At 41.8% G+C, this 20126-nt stretch overlaps 1 protein-coding gene across 1 annotated transcript in view; it reads right to left on the bottom strand.

Moving 5' to 3' along the window:
- CDH12 (cadherin 12) overlaps nucleotides 1-20126 on the bottom strand; it is a 762277-nt gene that overhangs the window by 8030 nt on the left and 734121 nt on the right. Inside the window, exons 11-13 of the mRNA XM_075826751.1 lie at nucleotides 16484-16620; nucleotides 13846-13967; nucleotides 5953-6070 (exon numbers count right to left, since the gene is read on the bottom strand). Coding sequence (XP_075682866.1) covers nucleotides 5953-6070; nucleotides 13846-13967; nucleotides 16484-16620 — 377 coding nt within the window. The remainder of the gene's footprint in view (nucleotides 1-5952; nucleotides 6071-13845; nucleotides 13968-16483; nucleotides 16621-20126) is intronic.

Genomic DNA, 20126 nt, shown 5'->3' with positions numbered 1-20126 from the left:
AGTTTGGGTTGCAAGTCTAAGGCCAGTTTTATGCAAGCATATTACAGGCGAATTCCGTATTATGACCTCAAATTCCAGCCCTACCATGGGTATAATAACCTGAACTAACCACATCATAAATCACTAGTTCACCCATATTACACTCGTGTGAAATTGACTTTATGATCAGCAACTATTTTTTCCATAGCCTCTTAGTTTCAATAATGACAGTTTGAATGTTACAGGATCAATGACATGTGTTTGACATATTTTAAGCTTCACACCCCAACATGGAAGGGTTACATTTATATGTACATAACAAGGAGGCCATACATGAACATTTGCTTACATAATTTTTAGCAAGAAGATATCATTTTAGTGGTGTTTATATATTTTCAGCCATTGTTTTGTAGCTATGCTGATTGGTTGGTATAGGCAACTCTTCTACTTTTCCTTTGTGACAGTTCTATGAAAATGCAGCACGCTCTAGGTGTGTTGTTTGTTATGGAAATTTCTACCCATAGACCTCATTTTTTTGGAGCAGTTTTTTGGTGCATCCTTTTAGATAAACCAGAAAATTATGTGAAGAGGAGGTTAACCCCTTCCCGCTCCTTGACGTACTATTACGTCATGGCAGCTGTATCGTTCGCGCTCCATGCCGTAATAGCACGTCTCGGGAGTAACGGCCGTTTCGGCCGTCCTCCCGACACATACAGGAGCTGTGACGCTGCTGTCTTGTTCAGCAGCTGTCACAGCTCCTACAGCGGGGACCGATCGCTGTGTCCCCGCTGATTAACCCCTTAAAAGCCGCGTTCTATAGAGATCGCGGCTTTTTAGGGGTTAAGCTGCCATCGCCGGCCTGCTACGCGATAGCGGCCGGCGATGGTGGCTATGGCAACAGGACACCAAACAATGGCGTCCGGCTATGCCATAGACGGAAGCCTAGTGGGTCCTGACAACGTCAGGACCCACTATGCTTGCTGTCAGTGAGTAGCTGACAGTTCTAATACACTGCACTACGCATGTAGTGCAGTGTATTAGAATAGCGATCAGAGCCTCCTGCCCTCATGTCCCCTAGTGGGACAAAGTAATAAAGTAAAAAAAAAAAGATGTGTAAAAATAAGAAAATAAAAGATTTAAAAGTATTAAAAGTAAAAATCCCCCTTTTTCCCTTATCAGTCCTTCATTATTAATAAAAACATATAAACAAACAAATAAACTATACATAATTGGTATCGCCGCGTCCGTAGCGGCCTGAACTACAAAATTATTTCATTATTTATCCCGCACGGTGAACGCCGTAAAATAAAATAATAATAAACCGAACCACAATCACAATTCTTTGGTCACTTCACCTCCCAAAAAATGGAATAAAAAGAGATCAAAAAGTCGCATGTACCTAAAAATGGTACTGATCAAAACTACAGTTCGTTACGCAAAAAATAAGTCCTCGCACGGCTTTATTGATTGAAAAATAAAAACGTTATGGCTCTTAGAATAAGGTAACACAAAAAGTGAATGATTGTTTACAAAACGTATTTTATTGTGCAAACGCCATAAGACATAAAAAAAAACTATAAACATCTGGTATCGCCGTAATCGTATCGCCCCGCAGAATAAAGTGAATATGTCATTTATAGCGCACGGTGAACGCTGTAAAAAAAACCGAAAAAAAACCAATAGTACAATTGCTGTTTTTTAGTCACCACGCCACCTAAAAATAGAATAAAAACTGATCAAAAAGCTGCATGCACCCCAAGAAAACTACAATGGATTCCTCAAGGGGTCTAGTTTCCAAATTGGGGTCACTTTTGGGGGGTTCCCAATGTTTTGGCACCACAAGACCTCTTCAAACTGGACATGGTGCCTAATAAAAAAAGAGGCCTCAAAATCCACCAGGTTCTCCTTTGCTTCTGAGGCCGCTCCTTCAGTCCATTACCGCACTAGGGCCACATGTGGGATATTTCTCAAAACTGCAGAATCTGGGCAATACGTATTAAGTTGCGTTTCTCTGATAAATCCTTTTGTGTTATAAAAAAAATGATATAAAGAGGATTTTCTGACAAAAAAAAAATGTAAATTTCACCTCTACTTTGCTCTAAATTTTTGTGAAACACCTAAAGGGTTCATAAACTTTCTACATGCTGTTGTGAATACTTTGAGGGGTCTAGTTTCTAAAATGGGGTATTTGATAGGGGTTTCTAATATATGGGCCCCTCAAAGCAACTTCAGAACTGAACTGGAACCTAAAAAAATAAATAAATGAGGCAATACTTCGCTTCTTACATTATACTGATAATGAGCACTGCCCACCCCAAGATGACCCCAGTTTTGACCGTTTGTATAAACGGAGACCCCTATTAGACCGTTCCAGTGCCCGGTTTTTCCAAGCATACACCACCGAGAAGTGTATTTCTATTGATGAGTCCCTGGTACATTTTAAAGGGAGGGTTCAATTCCGCGAGTACCTGCCGGGTAAGAGGGCAAGGTATGGCGTGAAGATGTATAAGCTGCGAGAGTGCATCCGGGTATACCTACAGGTTTAGGATATATGAAGGAAAGGCCACCCCCAAACCAGACTGCATCCTGGACTACAATAGGTACATGGGAGGGATGGACTTGTAAGATCAAGCCCTGAAGCCCTACAGCGCCATGCGGTGTGGTATAAGAAGCTGGCCGGGCACATCATACAGATGGCATTGTACAATGCGTACATGCTACGTCGATGTGCAGGCCAGACGGGAACTTTCCTGGAATTTCAAGAGGTGATTATCAAGAACCTAATCTTTAGGGACCAAGAAGGGGGGGCACCCAGTACTTCTGGAAGCGAGCCCACACGCATCGTACAAGGGCAACACTTTCCAGGAGAAGTTCCCCAAACTGGCAAGAAGGGAAAAAGTCAAAAGAGGTGCAAAGTCTGCTATAAGAGGGGGATAAGGGAGGACACAATATATCAATGTGACACGTGTCCCGAATAACCAGAGCTCTGTATGAAAGTGTTTTAAAATTTATCATACATCCCTTGGTTTATAATTTACCCCAATTTTACTTACCCTGATGCACTCCGCACAGCTTATCCCCCCTCGTCTTTCCCCTCTGGGCCCTGCTGTGTGTCCAGGCAGCTGATAACAGCCACATGTAGGGTATTGCCATACCCGGGAGAACCCACATTACAGTTTATGGGGTGTAGGTCTCCGGTCAAAATGCTCACTACACCTCTAGATGAATGCCTTAAGGGTGTAGTTTTTAAAACGTGGTCACTTCTTGCGGGTTTCAACTGTACTGGTACCTCAGGGGCTTCTGCATACATGACTTCGCACTAGAAAATCCAGAGTAGGCCAAATGGTGGTCCTTTCCTTCTGAGCCCTCCCATGGGCCCAAACGGCAGTTTATCACAACAAATGGGGTATTGCGGCACTCAGAACAAATTGCGCAACAGAATGGGGTATTTTGTTTCTTGTGAAAATAAGAAATTTTCAGCCAAAACGACATATTATTTGACAAAAATAATTTTGTTTTCATTCCCAGCCCAATTCAAATAAGTTTTGTGAAAAAACTATGGGGTCAAAATGGTCACAACACCCATAAATGAATTCCTTGAGGGGTGTAGTTTCCAAAATGGGGTCATTTGTGGTGGGTTTCTATTGCTTTGATACCTCTGGGGCTCTGCAAATGCGACATGGCACCCGAAAACCAATCCAGCAAAATCTGTACTCCAAAGAACACACAGCGCTCCTTTCCTTCTGAGCCCTCCCATGGGCCCAAACAGCAGTTTATCACCACAAATGGGGTATTTCCGCACTCAGGACAAATTGGGCAACAAAATCGAGTATTTTATTTCTTGTGAAAATAAGAATTTTTGAGCTAAAACGACATATTATTGGAAAAAATATATTTTTTTTTAACTCCCAGCCCAATTCAAATAAGTTCTGTGAAGAAACTATGGGGTCTAAATGGTCACATTACCCATAAATGAATTCCTTGAGGGGTGTAGTTTCCAAAATGGGGTCACTTCTGGTGGGTTTCCATTGCTTTGATACCTCTGGGGCTCTGCAAATGCAACATGGCACATGAAAACCAAACCAGCAAAATCTGTACTCCAAAGAACACACAGCGCTCCTTCCCTTCTGAGGCCTCGCATGGGCCCAAACGGCAGTTTATTGCCACAAATGGGGTATTGATGCACTCAGGAGAAATTTGGCAACAAAATTGAGTATTTTGTTCCCTGTGAAAATAAGAAATTTTGGTAAAAAATTACATCTTATTGGAAAAAATGTCATTTTTTTAATGTCACAGCCCAATTGAAATAGGTGCTGTGAAAAAATTGTGTGGTCAAAATGCTAACAACAAACATAAATTAATTCCTTGAGGGGTGTAGTTTCCAAAATGGGGTCACTTCTGGTGGGTTTCCATTGCTTTGATACCTCTGAGGCTCTGCAAATGCGACATGGCACCCGAAAACCAATCCAACAAAATCTGGACTCCAACAAACATATAGCGCTCCTTTCCTTCTGAGCCCTCCCATGGGCCCAAACGGCAGTTTATCACCACAAATGGGGTATTGCCACACTAAGGACAAATTGGGCAACAAAATGGGGTATTTTGTTCCCTGTGAAAATAAGAAATTTTGATCACAAATGACATTTTATTGGAAAAAATGACATTCTTTTCATTTCAGAGCCCAATTCAAATACGTGCTGTGAAAAAACTGTGCGGTCAAAATGGTAACAACAACCCTAAATGAATTCCTTGAGGGGTGTAGTTTCCAAAATGGGGTCACTATTGGGGGATTCCTACTGTTTTGACACCTCAACACCTCTTCAAACCTGGCATGCTGCCTAAAATATATTCTAATAAAAAAAGAGGACTCAAAATGCACTAGGTGCTTCTTTGCTTCTAGGGCTTGTGTTTTAGTCCACGAGCGCAGTAGGGCCACATGTGGGACATTTCTAAAAACTGCAGAATCTGGACAATACATATTTAGTAGTGTTTCTCTGGTAAAACCTTCTGTGTTACAGAAAAAAAATGAATAAAATTGAAATTCAGCAAGAAAAATGAAATTTGCAAATTTCACCTCCACTTTGCTTTAATTCCTGTGAAATGCCTGAAGGGTTAAAAAACTTTATAACTGCTGTTTTGAATACTTTGAGGGGTCTAGTTTTTAAAATGGGGTGTTTTATCAGGGTTTCTAATACATAGGCCCCACAAAGCCACTTCAGAACTCAAGAGGTACCTTAAAAAAAAGACTTTTGAAATTTTCTTAAAAATATGAGAAATTGCTGTTTATGTTCTAAGCCTTGTAACGTCCAAGAAAAATAAAAGAATGTTCAAAAAACGATGCCAATCTAAAGTAGACATATGGTAAATGTGAACTAGTAACTATTTTGGGTGGTATAACCGTCTGTTTTACAAGCAGATGCATTTAAATTCTGAAAAATGCAATTTTTTCAAAATTTTCTCAAAATTTTGCAATTTTTCACCAATAAACACTGAATATATCGACCAAATTTTACCACGAACATGAATCCCAATGTGTCACGAGAAAACAATCTCAGAATCGCTTGGGTAGGTTTAAGCATTCCGACGTTATTACCACATAAAGTGAAATATGTCAGATTTGAAAAATGGGCTCTGAGCCTTAAGGCCAAAACTAGGCTGCGTCCTTAAGGGGTTAAGATTATGTGAGAGTTTCATTTTTAAGAATCCAGAAACCCCCTTATTTTGGCTGCAGTATAAACCTTTATGGAAAGTTTATTCCATATATAATCCTAAATCTGCGCTAACAGGAATAGTTTGAGATAAAGTGTATAGATTTTGCTGAAGGCATTATTGTGGTGTGTTAGGAAATAATTCTGACACAATTCCAGCAGTGTGTGGAAACATTTATCAAGATATTTGGTCCGTGGGTTACTAATGCATGAAGCTCTTTCAGAATATAAAATATAAAGTAATATATGCAATCATAAGCCTTACTTTTATAGTCATGGATGGTAAAATTGGCATTTGTCAAACCATCAGGTGGCAGTCTGAAGGAAAATTTCTGTCCTGTAGGTGACATATCTCTGTCAGCAGCACCAATAATTTGGATGATCTGAAAGCAGTCAAGCAGACAGAAATCACATACCAGTCAAAGCTTTTTTTAAGTAAACACTATGTACAATAACCTTCCTCACACAACCAGAATATGTATTCTACTGTTCACAGGCTTTTAGAGGATAAAAAAAAGAAGAAAAAGAAAGTGAAATGTAAATTTAATTTACAGTACAGCCATTCTTTTCAGTAAAACCTTTCAATATGAAACCCATAAAATAGCTAGCAGTCACTACTTACAGAATTGGAAAGCAGATTTAATAACTAAATCTATAAAAATACAACTTTATTGCATTTATTTAGGAATAATCATTACATTTAGATTAATTATGAAGTCTATGTCGGGATGAAAATATTTTGTTTCTAATATTTGTATTGTTTTAGATTATTTTAGTGCAAGCAATGTCTTACTTCTTTACATGAAGCCACATTCAGATGGAATTCATTAGTTCTTTAGATACCATATAAATATTTTAGTGGCAAATTTTTTTTTAATTTACTAGACAAATGAAGGTCTGTAGATCTTACAATAGACTTAAAATGTATATACAATGAGCAAGGGCAAACACAGGGTTTTCCAAGTGTGCTATTGCAAATAATAGTGATGGCTGCCAAGATTGCCCCCCAACCCCAAATTATATTCAAATTTCTACATACATTACATCATATATTTTATCATATGGTGGTTTAGGAGTTAGTGATAGTATTCCTGTAATATGTCTGGTAGTTTAGTGGTTAATAACTAGTATTTCAAGTATTTAGACATTAATAGAGTTATACATTGTTTAAGATGGTAAAGGGGTTAACAGTGATGCTATCGGGATAGAAAGTGCACCTATAATTTAAATTAATTTTATTCAATCCAAATAGTTTTGGGATTCTTTAAAAAGTCTGGAACTCCATTTTGTCCTAGTGAAGAAATCCTAATCCCCTGTTTCTCTTTACACAACCATTGCATTTCTGTAAATGGTAAAATGCTCCTTACCTACAGCCACCACTAGAAGGAGCTCTACCCTCCTATTGATTATCTGGAGCAGTGCTCGGCAGGACTTAATGTACAATAAAGGCTTTTCTCAGGCAGAAGTTTGTGCAAGGAGAGCTGTTTGTAATCAGTAGCAGTTCCACCCTGCACAGTAATAGTTCAGACTAACATTGTCTGTTAAAATGGCAAAAAAAAAGTTTTACTGCCATTCAAAAAAAAAAAAAAAAAGAAATTGCTGTCAAAAATGTGATAAAAAACTGTGGGGAAAACAGTATTTCAATATTCACTATCCTCTCCTCTTGATCCATCCTTTATGTGCTCTGTCTCTCCCCTTCACCTTAGCTCCCCTGTCCAATTCTCCTTGTTTTCTTTCTTTCTGCTTCTTGATTCCTTTTGTTTGTGAATTACAAACCCCCTCCTATTCCACTACAATTTAATGTATACAATTCAATGTAACAAGGTGTAGAAAAATAAATAAAAAACATTTTAGAAAAGATATACGTTCAGATATTTGACAATATCCATAATAACCCATTGAATACAAAACACATGCATGATGATCAGTGAATGACGAAAAATACAAATTCTGCTGGAAACATTTTTTTTTCAATGTTATGTATTTCCCTCATAAAATAAATTGAATGCTGTATACATTTTCCCTAATAATGGTTCCTAAAAAATGTACAGCTCATATTGCAAAAAAAATATGACCTCCCACGGAAAATCGGCAAGATCATTAGGGCATTAATATGCACTAAAGGGATCCAAGCTCATTCACAGAAAGACATAAAGGAAATGTCTACAATAAAAAGTAAAAAAAATGTGACATTTCCGGGACAGTGTTTCCAATTTTTATGTTAGGGGTTAATGCATAGGAATTCATGAAGCTCAATAGATCATGGAAAGGTGGCTCCCAGTCACAAACCACATGTAAAGGATCTGCCAGGCACTGCGGGGTTAACTCCCAGAACTAATCAGTCAGCACCTGAGAATACTTCCCTGAGACTGACTCCTGCTTCCACCATTCAGGCTGGCAGGCTTAGGAGTGGGAGAGCCTATCGTAACCTGGCCAGACTCAGCTAGCTCCCGCCCTCGGTCTATTTAAGCCTGCACTTCCTGTCCCTCGGTGCTTGTTATTGCTTTGGTTTCCTTCCTTGTGGTTCCTGGCCCAGCTACAGCTCCTGCTATTTTTGATCCTGCTCCATACCGACCCTGGCTTACCGACTACTCTTCTGCTTTTCGTTTTGTACCTCGCACACTCCTGGCTTGACTCGGCTCGTTCACCACTCTGGTTGCTCACGGTGTTGCCGTGGGCAACGGCCCCTTTTCCTTGCTTGTGTTCCTTGTATGTTTGTCGTGTTTGTCGTGCACTTACTGAGCGCAGGGACCGCCGCCCAGTTGTACCCCGTCGCCTAGGGCGGGTCGTTGCAAGTAGGCAGGGACAGAGTGGCGGGTAGATTAGGGCTCACTTGTCCGTCTCCCTACCCCCTGCCGTTACATAATAACAAGCCCATACCTAGTCTACCCCTGGTCCCTGACACCACTATGGATCCCCGTGAGACCCTGGCTCAGCAAATGCAGGGTCTCTCCCTACAGGTCCAGGCCCTGGCTCAGAGGGTCAACCAGCCTGATGCTACCCTGGTAGTTCCCCGCACCGCACCTCTTGAACCCCACCTCAAGTTGCCCGACCGGTTCTCAGGGGACCGGAGGACTTTTCTCTCCTTTCGGGAGAGTTGTAGGCTTTACTTTCGTTTAAAGCCTCATTCCTCAGGTTCTGAGAGCCAGCGGGTGGGTATAATTATGTCCCGGCTCCAGGAAGGGCCCCAAGAGTGGGCCTTCTCCTTGGCTCCTGACGCCCCTGAACTTTCCTCCGTTGATCGTTTCTTTTCTGCTCTCGGACTTATTTATGACGAGACTGACAGGACTGCCTTTGCCGAGAGTCAGCTGGTGACCTTAAGTCAGGGTAAGAGACCTGTTGAGGAGTATTGCTCTGACTTTCGGAAGTGGTGCGTAGCTTCTCGGTGGAATGACCCTGCCTTAAGGTGCCAGTTTAGGTTGGGTCTGTCGAATGCCCTGAAAGACCTGCTAGTTAGCTATCCCTCTTGTGACTCCCTAGACCAGGTTATGGCTTTAGCGATACGACTTGACCGACGTCTCAGGGAACGACAACGTGAACGTTTATGTGTTTTCTCCTCCGACTCCCCCATGATGCCTCCCGAAGCTCCGTTGCTTCGTTCCTCCCCGAAAGATTCAGAGATACCTATGCAACTCGGGGCCTCCGTGTCCCCCCAACAACGTAGAGAATTCCGCAGGAAGAATGGTCTCTGCTTCTACTGTGGGGACGACAAGCATCAAGTGAACAACTGTCCTAAGCGTAAGGTTGCAGCCAGAGAACTTCCGCGTCTAAGTGATCATCGGGGAGGTCACTTGGGCGCACAGGTATTTCCCGTAAATATGAAACGTACTAAGATCTTGCTTCCCTTTCAGGTCTCTTTTGGTGGTAGGTCTGCTACCGGCAGTGCTTTCGTGGATTCAGGGTCCTCTACTAATATCATGTCTGTGGAATTTGCTATGTCCCTTGCTATGCCTCTTATTGATTTGCCTAAACCTGTCCCGGTAGTGGGTATCGACGCCACTCCTCTTGCTAATGGTTATTTTACACAGCATACCCCTGTTTTTGAACTCCTTGTTGGCTCCATGCATTTGGAGCAATGCTCTGTACTGTTGATGCAGGGTTTATCGTACGATTTGGTGCTAGGTCTTCCCTGGTTGCAGTTGCATAATCCTACGTTTGACTGGAATACTGGGGAACTAACCAAATGGGGTAATGAATGTTGTACGTCATGTTTTTCTGTTAATTCTATTTCTCCCCCTAAGGAGGCGAATACGCTACCCGAGTTTGTTCAGGACTTCGCTGATGTTTTCTCTAGGGAGGCCTCCGAAGTGTTACCTCCTCATAGAGAATACGATTGCGCTATCGAATTGGTACCAGGAGCTAAGCTTCCTAAGGGTAGGATATTTAATCTTTCTTGTCCCGAACGTGAAGCTATGAGAGTGTATATCCAGGAATCCCTGGCCAAGGGTTACATTCGTCCCTCTTCTTCTCCGGTAGGTGCTGGCTTCTTCTTCGTGAGGAAGAAGGATGGTGGTCTTAGGCCATGCATTGACTACCGTAGCCTGAATAAGGTCACGGTAAGGAACCAGTATCCCCTTCCTTTGATTCCTGATCTCTTTAATCAGGTTCAGGGGGCCCAATGGTTTTCTAAATTGGATCTACGGGGGGCGTATAACCTTATTCGCATCAAAGAGGGGGATGAGTGGAAGACTGCGTTTAACACGCCCGAAGGCCATTTCGAATACCTCGTCATGCCCTTTGGGTTGTGTAATGCCCCTGCGGTCTTCCAGAATTTCATAAATGAGATTTTGAGAAATTACCTGGGGATTTTTCTGGTAGTGTACCTTGATGACATACTGGTGTTTTCCAAGGACTGGTCCTCCCACGTGGAGCATGTCAGGAAGGTGCTCCAGGTCCTTCGGGAAAATAAACTGTTTGCCAAAACCGAAAAATGTGTGTTTGGGGTACAGGAGATTCCATTTTTGGGTCAAATCCTCACTCCTCATGAATTCCGCATGGACCCCGCCAAGGTTCAGGCTGTGGCGGAATGGGTCCAACCTGCCTCCCTGAAGGCGTTACAGTGTTTTTTGGGGTTTGCTAATTATTACAGGAGATTTATTGCTAACTTCTCGGTCATCGCTAAGCCCCTTACGGACCTCACTCGCAAAGGTGCTGATCTCCTCCACTGGCCTCCTGAGGCTGTCCAGGCTTTTGAGGTCCTTAAGAAGTGCTTTGTCTCGGCCCCGGTGCTGGTTCAGCCCAACCAAATGGAGCCATTTATCGTGGAAGTTGACGCATCTGAGGTGGGAGTGGGGGCTGTCTTGTCCCAGGGTACCAGGTCCCTCACCCATCTCTGCCCCTGTGCCTACTTCTCCAGGAAGTTTTCGCCAACTGAAAGTAACTATGATATTGGCAACCGCGAACTCTTAGCCATTAAATGGGCATTTGAAGAGTGGCGCCACTTCCTGGAGGGGGCTAGGCACCAGGTAAGGGTCCTTACCGACCACAAGAATCTGGTGTTCCTAGAATCTGCCCGGAGGCTAAACCCGAGACAAGCTCGATGGGCGTTATTTTTTACCAGATTCAATTTTTTGGTTACCTATAAGGCTGGGTATAAAAATATTAAGGCTGATGCACTGTCGCGTAGCTTCATGGCCAGCCCTCCTTCGGAGGAAGATCCTGCTTGTATTTTGCCTCCAGGTATAATCATTTCCTCGATCGATTCTGATTTAGTCTCTGAAATTGCTGCTGATCAAGGTGCAGCTCCCAGGAACCTTCCTGAGAACAAGCTGTTTGTTCCCCTGCAATTCCGGCTAAGGGTACTTAGGGAAAATCATGACTCCGCACTATCTGGCCATCCAGGCATCCTGGGTACCAAACACCTCATTACCAGAAATTATTGGTGGCCTGGGTTGCCTAAAGACGTTAAGGCCTACGTCGCCGCTTGTGAGGTTTGTGCTAGGTCCAAGACTCCCAGGTCCCGACCAGCGGGCTTACTGCGTTCGTTGCCCATTCCCCAGAGACCTTGGACACATATCTCCATGGATTTTATCACCGATTTGCCTCCATCCCAAGGCAAGTCGGTGGTGTGGGTGGTGGTGGACCGCTTCAGTAAGATGTGCCACTTTGTGCCCCTCAAGAAACTACCCAACGCCAAAACGTTGGCTACCTTGTTTGTCAAACACATCCTGCGTCTCCATGGGGTCCCTGTCAATATTGTTTCGGACAGAGGGGTACAATTTGTTTCATTGTTTTGGAGAGCCTTCTGTATGAAGTTGGGGATTGATCTGTCCTTCTCCTCTGCCTTCCATCCTGAAACCAATGGCCAAACGGAGAGGACTAATCAGTCTCTAGAACAATACTTAAGGTGTTTTGTCTCTGACTGTCAATTTGATTGGGTCTCTTTCATTCCCCTCGCCGAATTTTCCCTTAATAACCGGTTCAGTAACTCGTCTGGGGTCTCTCCTTTTTTTTGTAATTTTGGGTTTAATCCACGGTTCTCCTCCGTTTCACCTGGTAGTTCCAACAATCCTGAGGTAGAGGTCGTTCATCGGGAACTGTGCACAGTCTGGGCCCAGGTTCAGAAAAACCTAGAGGTGTCCCAGAGCGTACAAAAAACTCAGGCTGATAAAAAACGTTCTGCTAACCCCCTGTTTATGGTCGGGGATCTGGTGTGGTTGTCGTCTAGGAACTTGCGTCTCAAGGTTCCGTCCAAGAAGTTTGCTCCCCGGTTTATTGGGCCGTATAAGGTCATTGAGGTCCTCAATCCTGTCTCCTTCCGGCTGGAGTTACCCCCGTCTTTTCGGATACACGACGTGTTTCATGCCTCCCTCCTCAAACGCTGCTCCCCGTCCTTGGCTCCCTCGAGGAGACCTCCTGTTCCCATCCTCACCCCGGAGGGGGTGGAATTCGAGGTGGCCAGGATTGTGGACAGTAAGATGGTCCAAGGCTCCCTCCAGTACCTGGTCCATTGGAGAGGATACGGGCCCGAGGAGAGGACTTGGGTACCCGCCCGGGATGTTCACGCTGGGGTATTGGTCAGGAGGTTCCACCTGCGTTTCCCCAGTAAGCCAGGTCCACTTAGAAAGGGTCCGGTGGCCCCTCATAAAAGGGGGGGTACTGTAAAGGATCTGCCAGGCACTGCGGGGTTAACTCCCAGAACTAATCAGTCAGCACCTGAGAATACTTCCCTGAGACTGACTCCTGCTTCCACCATTCAGGCTGGCAGGCTTAGGAGTGGGAGAGCCTATAGTAACCTGGCCAGACTCAGCTAGCTCCCGCCCTCGGTCTATTTAAGCCTGCACTTCCTGTCCCTCGGTGCTTGTTATTGCTTTGGTTTCCTTCCTTGTGGTTCCTGGCCCAGCTACAGCTCCTGCTATTTTTGATCCTGCTCCATACCGACCCTGGCTTACCGACTACTCTTCTGCTTTTCGTTTTGTACCTCGCACACTCCTGGCTTGACTCGGCTCGTTCACCACTCTGGTTGCTCACGGTGTTGCCGTGGGCAACGGCCCCTTTTCCTTGCTTGTGTTCCTTGTATGTTTGTCGTGTTTGTCGTGCACTTACTGAGCGCAGGGACCGCCGCCCAGTTGTACCCCGTCGCCTAGGGTGGGTCGTTGCAAGTAGGCAGGGACAGAGTGGCGGGTAGATTAGGGCTCACTTGTCCGTCTCCCTACCCCCTGCCGTTACACCACACTAGTCACTGGTATCACATTACTTTTTAGATCAAAGCAGGTATTCTTATATAACAAAGTAATGTACATTGAAGTAAATACAGAAAAATGTATAAATTGGTCAATCTCTTCCACACATTAAGCTTATAGTATCACATGACTAAAAGAGAAGCTTATGTGAACTTGCCTTAACTCTGTATTGGTCCCATATGTTCTGCCAGGGGTTACATTGTAAATACGCTTTGCTCAACCAGTTAAGTAGTATAAAATTATACTATTGTGGTCTGGTATATTATTGTGTGCTATAACATATGACCATATGGATAAAAACTAGCAAGGATAAATAGTGGAGGACCTGTCCTGTCCATAGCATTACCCGTTTTACAGCTTGAATTTTTCCCATGTAAGTAAAAAAAGAAAGTTATTGCTCTACTTTCTGTAGGATTGATTACTTATCATTGTAACTATAACAAATATATACTAAATCTCAGTGAAATGTACTTTACCTGTCTTGGTTTGGCGTTTTCACATACTGAAGTTTCATATGGTATTGTCACTTCAGGGGCAAATTCATTAACATCCAAAACATTTACGATGACATTGACTGAACTGGTTAATTGTGGATTACCTGTAGAAGAAAATCATATACAATAAAATGAAAAATGATTTATCCCTTTCTAGAGTTCCTATTATTGCATATGGATATAAAAGACATTGGACCCCCCCCCCCCTCTATTAATCAAAATGCAGAGTGTGGATCTGGTTTGTCCATACATGACCACCCAATATTTTCTCATGCGCGCGATCTCAGATGAGAATTTGGCATTCAGGGCGAACCAATTTTCGGCGGTGGGGGGGATAAGAAAAGGAACAAACGAGACTGCCAGATCATTACCATAAAAGGTGCGAAATGTTTGCAGACCGTTATTTACAGTCGGAGGAAGAGTTTAGGAGAGGGGATAATGGCAATGAACTTTTGACAGCAGCGGTCAGCAAGGGGTGAATAGAGTTCAATAGGTTAAATGCTGGTGACTGGTTCCCTTTAAGAGATGGGGAAGAAAAAACAAATAAACTGTATATAAATTTAGAAAGCCCTTCTAAAAATATTCCACACTATACTGCACTGCAACACCTATGTATCCTAGTCTGCTTAATAAGTACGCAAAATATTTACTAAAGAGGCTGGAACATGGCAGATGATAAATTCTGACAGAACCAGTATACCACTGTGCTGTCGCGTGCAGATGAAGCAACTGCCTGCAGGAGTCTTTCGTTTTCTATGGCTGTTTTTCCCTTTTCTATATATGTGATTCTAATAGAAATCAAATAAAAACACCTCCACAGACAACTCTCACATTGCATAAAGAGTAGATCCCAGCTGTTACAATCATGAATATTTTATAGCTGTCTGTGACTGTCAAGTATGGTTTGTGAACAGAAAGTGTGTCAGTAAAACACTTGGCAAACCCATACTAAAACTTCTGACACATGCAATAATATCTTCATCCGGAGGCAAAACATTGCATTAATATTTAGTTGGAAGTGTTGTGTTAGAATTGCCTTTCAGCTGTATTTTTAGAAGGATTACATTCTTTTGTCAAGTAAAATTTGTGTCAAGACTGACTGAAATGTAACAATTCTCTCATTGTAGAACAAGTTCTAAAGTTCTAAAGTTCACAGAAAACTGCAATAGTAGTTTTCCAAAACAAATGTGATGAAATAGCATTTATTGTCAATCATACATGCCCTACAGCAATACAAGATGCATAGACAAGGCAGGTCTTTGAACATTAGGCACCCAGTCTATGTTTGTTAGATACTGTAAGGCTTCATTCACATCTGCACCAGCTCTCCGTTCCAACGGAACGTCGGAGCTTTCCGTCAGTATGGAGCCCTGACCGACACAAAGGGAAAGCATAGGTTTCTGTTTCCATCACCATAAATTTCAAAGGTGACGGATCCGGTGCTAATCATTTCAATTTGTCTCAGTTGTGCAAGGGTTCCGTCGTTTTGCCGGAATCAATAGCATAGTCGACTACGCTATTGATTCCGTCAAAACGACGGAAGCCTTGCACAACTGTCACAAGCGGAAACCATTAGCACTGGAAATGGAAAACTTCGGTTTCCGTTTGTGTCAGTCAGGGTCCCGTTCCGACGGAAAGCTCCGACGGAACGGGAACCTGGCGCAGATGTGAACGAAGCCTAAGATGTAGAATTTATGGTAATGTTATCATAGTTGCAAATGAAGCTCCTAGAAGACGATTTTCCGTATTGAAAAACAGGATCTAAGAAGTATCTTGAATTTCACCAGTAAATAACTGTCAGTGCAAGTCATCATGTGATAATAAACAAATTTAGAAGAATTTTTGTTTTCCCTATCTTTATATGTTATTGGGTCTATAACGGTATCATGAAGTGAAAAATGTTAAAGGAACGTCTAGTAAAGTAATTACTATAACATTAACTTAAATCACTAGGTATAACAGAAGGACTACAGTAATTTATTAATATGCACTGACTGCAACCTTGTAGCATGTTCTAAAAATCTATATGTGATTGATATTCTTAAAGGTACATTCATGGTATGATTTCATATTCGTGGATTTTCTTTATTTTTTAAAATGATTTAATACTTTTAAAGAAATTTAGCTAAAACTCAACTCACCCCGTCATTATTATCGGCCTAGATATGTCAGATTTAAATGTATCTCTGTTTTTGACCTATACATCTTCTTGACACGACTATGGAGTCATTGTTTACAGACTTTCCTTGTATTTTATCTAAAGTGCCTCAAGTCTGCAAATGTACTTTGAAATGTAGCTACTCACAACAATGTATCATAGTCCCAATTCTGGGGATCTAGTATTTTCTAATTGCATTAATCTCTAAATTAAAATTGTCCCCAGAAGGGTGAAATTTGGAGGTATAATGGCCAAAATCTTATCACACAGAAATAAAGCAAATAATTGTAATTCTTTTTAATTTATCTTTGCTATTTGAAGTACTATAGATTCCTTATCAAGAAAACATCTTGGCAGTAATTGAATTTGAGTCTTCATTGGATGTTGTTAAAATGCTCGGACAAAGTTTAGTAAGAAACATTTTACAGACAGTTAATTTTAAGTTTGTGCCACAATACTTACTAAGTTTACTTGCAATTATTGATATGTTAAATTGTGCAGTGTTCTCTCGATCCAGTAATTCATTTGTTGCGATTGTTCCTTCAGTTGGGTCAACAGCAAAATGTTTGCCCTTGTCACGTTTTTCATCAATATAATATCTGTAAAATAACAACAATTAACTAAATATGGCAGTATTTAAAGGAACAGTGTCATCACAAATAATTTTTTTATATGTTAAAGATGTTAGTGCTTTAATAAAAACGTTTATTTTCATTTGTGTGTTTGTGTTTTACTGTTTCTTATTTTTTACACTTTTTCTTCCCTATGGGGGCTGCCATTTTTTGTTCCATTTCTGTGTGTGTCGATTAACGACACACACAGACATGGAACACGGCAGCCACAGTCCCATAGGGACTGCGAACGGCTCCCGTCCCATTGACTGCCGTGTACGGCGTCTGTGTGGGAACTGCGCATGCGCCGCTCCCACACAGTCCTATTCGAAATTGGCGCCGTCCGGCGCCATTTTCCTGTGGACCGGAAGTCGCGGCCGGACAGTAATATTACTACTTCCGGTCGCGGCTTCCGGACTTGTGCACATGGAACAGCGGCAGCAAAGGGAGCGGACGGGCCGGAGGGAGCCGCGGCGGCAGGAGCAGGTAAGAGATTTCAATGTATGTTAGTGTTTGTGTGTGTTTACTACTGTATGTAAACCTACTACACTGTGGGTTACCTCAAAAAATGGCGACACACAGTGTAGGAGGTCAAACCTTTCAAACCCCTCGTTTATCCCGGCACTAGCCAGGATAAAGGAGGGGGGGATGCTGAGAGCTCACTAGAGCGAGGGCTTTTAACCCAATGTTGCAATGCTGCAATTTTGGGAACAGCTCCATCTAGTGACCAAAAATGGGTAGTATTATAAATTAGAAATAATTTATAATATTACATGGACTCGTGCAAAAAAATAAAAAAAATTTGAACAATGTTTAATCACCCACACACTAAATGTTTAATTTTTAAAAAAAAAACATGTTTTTCTGGCAACACATTCCCTTTAAGTATGAAATGAAATCATTCGATAAAACCATTATTAATTATATATTCATTGTTCCGGTTAAAAGTTTATAGCTTTATAGCTCTGTTTGGGTCCCCCAAATAATAAGTTAAAGAAGACCTGTCACTAGGTCATATAAGTTGAACTGGTTAAGTGACCTGAATAGCACTGTCTCTATGATTCCAGCGCTGTCTTGTTTTATTTTCTGGACGCCCAGTTCCAGAGATATGGCCACCCTGTTGTGTTAGCTCCCTATATGCTAATTTGATGCAGTTAGCCAACAGGGTGGATCTAGCTTCCCTGAATCGGAAGCTGACTATTTAGGGTGGCGCTCTGTTGGCTAACTTCAGCAAATTAGCATATAGGGAGCTAACACAACAGTGGGCCATATGTCTAGAATGGGGGAGAAGGGGAGTCGAGGAAAAACAAAAAGTGCTGAATTCAGAAAGATAGCGCTATTCAGGTCAGACAATCAGTTCAACTTATATGACCTAGTCATAGGTCCTCTTTAATCCGAGGATGTCCATGGGAACATCTGGCAGCAAGTGTTCAATTTAACGCTAGCACAGGGGAAATAAAATATTACATGTTGTTCATTGAAATCAATTGACTTTCGATATAATGCACGAACATGCTGGGTCCTCCAGTTATGGAGAAGCTCTCTGTAGTCACTCTCTATGCTAGCTAATTGATGAGGGTCCTAAACAGGGGGCTAATTTGAAAATGTTTTTCAAATCCAAATAACCTCTTAAATGAAAATTTTATGAATGTATATTTAAGACATGCTTGTCATTATACAGGGTGGGCCATTTATATGGATACACCTAAATAAAATGGGAATGGTTGGTGATATTAACTTCCTGTTTGTAGAACATTAGTATATGGGAGGGGGGAAACTTTTCAAGCTGGGTGTTTTCCATGGCGGCCATTTTGAAGTCAGACATTTTGTATCCAACTTTAGTTTTTTCAATGGGAAGAGGGTCATGTGACACATCAAACTTATCGAGAATTTCACAAGAAAAACAATGGTGTGCTTGGTTTTAACGTTACTTTATTCTTTCATGAGTTATTTACAAGTTTCTGACCACTTATAAAATGTGTTCAAAGTGCTGCCCATTGTGTTGGATTGTCAATGCAACCCTCTTCTCCAACTCTTCACACACTGATAGCAACACCGCAGAAGAAATGACCCCCGATCTGACCCCCTTAGACTTTTATCTTTGGTGTCATCTGAAGGCAATTGTCTATGCTGTGAAGATACGAGATGTGCAGCAACTGAAACTACGGATACTGGAAGCCTGTGCTAGCATTTCTTCTGCGGTGTTGCTATCAGTGTGTGAAGAGTGGGAGAAGAGGGTTGCATTGACAATCCAACACAATGGGCAGCACGTTGAACACATTTTATAAGTGGTCAGAAACTTGTAAATAACTCATGAAAGAATAAAGTAACGTTAAAACCAAGCACACCATTGTTTTTCTTGTGAAATTCTCGATAAGTTTGATGTGTCACATGACCCTCTTCCTATTGAAAAAACTAAAGTTAGATACAAAATGGCCGACTTCAAAATGGCCGCCATGGTCAACACCCAGCTTGAAAAGTTTCCCCCTCCCATATACTAATGTGCCACAAACAGGAAGTTAATATCACCAACCATTCCCATTTTATTTAGGTGTATCCATATAAATGGCCCACCCTGTAGAAAGCAGAACATGGTAGTCATGTATCAGAGCAGAAATTACAATTGCACAATAGATTCCATGGGGAAATTATTCTCTGGAGCTTTTCTTCCATCTATACAGGTCACGTGAACATCCATATTAACTGCATCATAAACAGTGTCATTATCACTGCACACATACAGGATAATATCAATAACTTAAAATAGATTACTCGTGAATTAGCCCATAAGGATAAAACCACAGTGGCAAGTGATATCCTCCAAAAAGGGTTACCTGTTGTGGCACAATTCTGTCATATAGCCTGAGTCCACTGGAGGATTCTTTGGTACTCTGGTGTGCAAGTCTGAAACCTTCTCTTCATAAAACCTATATTGAGTTTTTCTAATAAAACAGAATACCTTAAAGTGATCCTGCCAGGTGTTTTAAACTGTCCTGATAGAAGCATATGATTTTGGGGAGAGAAGCTTTGCTCCCTCTCCAAAGCAGCGTGTGCACACAAAATGGTATCTTAAAAGGACAGGCCAATATTAGCTGTTGGTCCTCAGTTTAAGGGCTAAGTGCCCTTTTTTAAATTAAACCTGCTCATAACTCATGGTCAAGTTCAGATTTATGTAGGCTCTTTGGTAGTAGAGTCACAGTAGGCCCCTTTATCTTCTTGGCCCCTGTCTTCTTTCATCTACTTAGTGTACTATTATTTCTACCAATAATTCCACTTTTCACTGTATTGTACGGGTTGTTACGGCTGTGAGCATACCAAATATATCCATGTTATTTACTGAATTGTATTGTTTATTTAGCAAAGTGTATTGAAAATCATGTTTGTTGCATTTTCTGCCACCATTTTTTTTTTTTTTTTTTCAACTAAAAAGAATAATACATGTATTTAGTTTCATTAGGGGATTTTTATGTTTGATCGTTTTTTCTAACTATAAT

This window comes from Rhinoderma darwinii, chromosome 5 (genome assembly GCF_050947455.1).
Source record: "Rhinoderma darwinii isolate aRhiDar2 chromosome 5, aRhiDar2.hap1, whole genome shotgun sequence".
NCBI lineage: Eukaryota > Metazoa > Chordata > Amphibia > Anura > Rhinodermatidae > Rhinoderma > Rhinoderma darwinii.
Note: the sequence above shows the minus strand (reverse complement) of the source record. Positions and strands in the feature narration are given on the sequence as shown.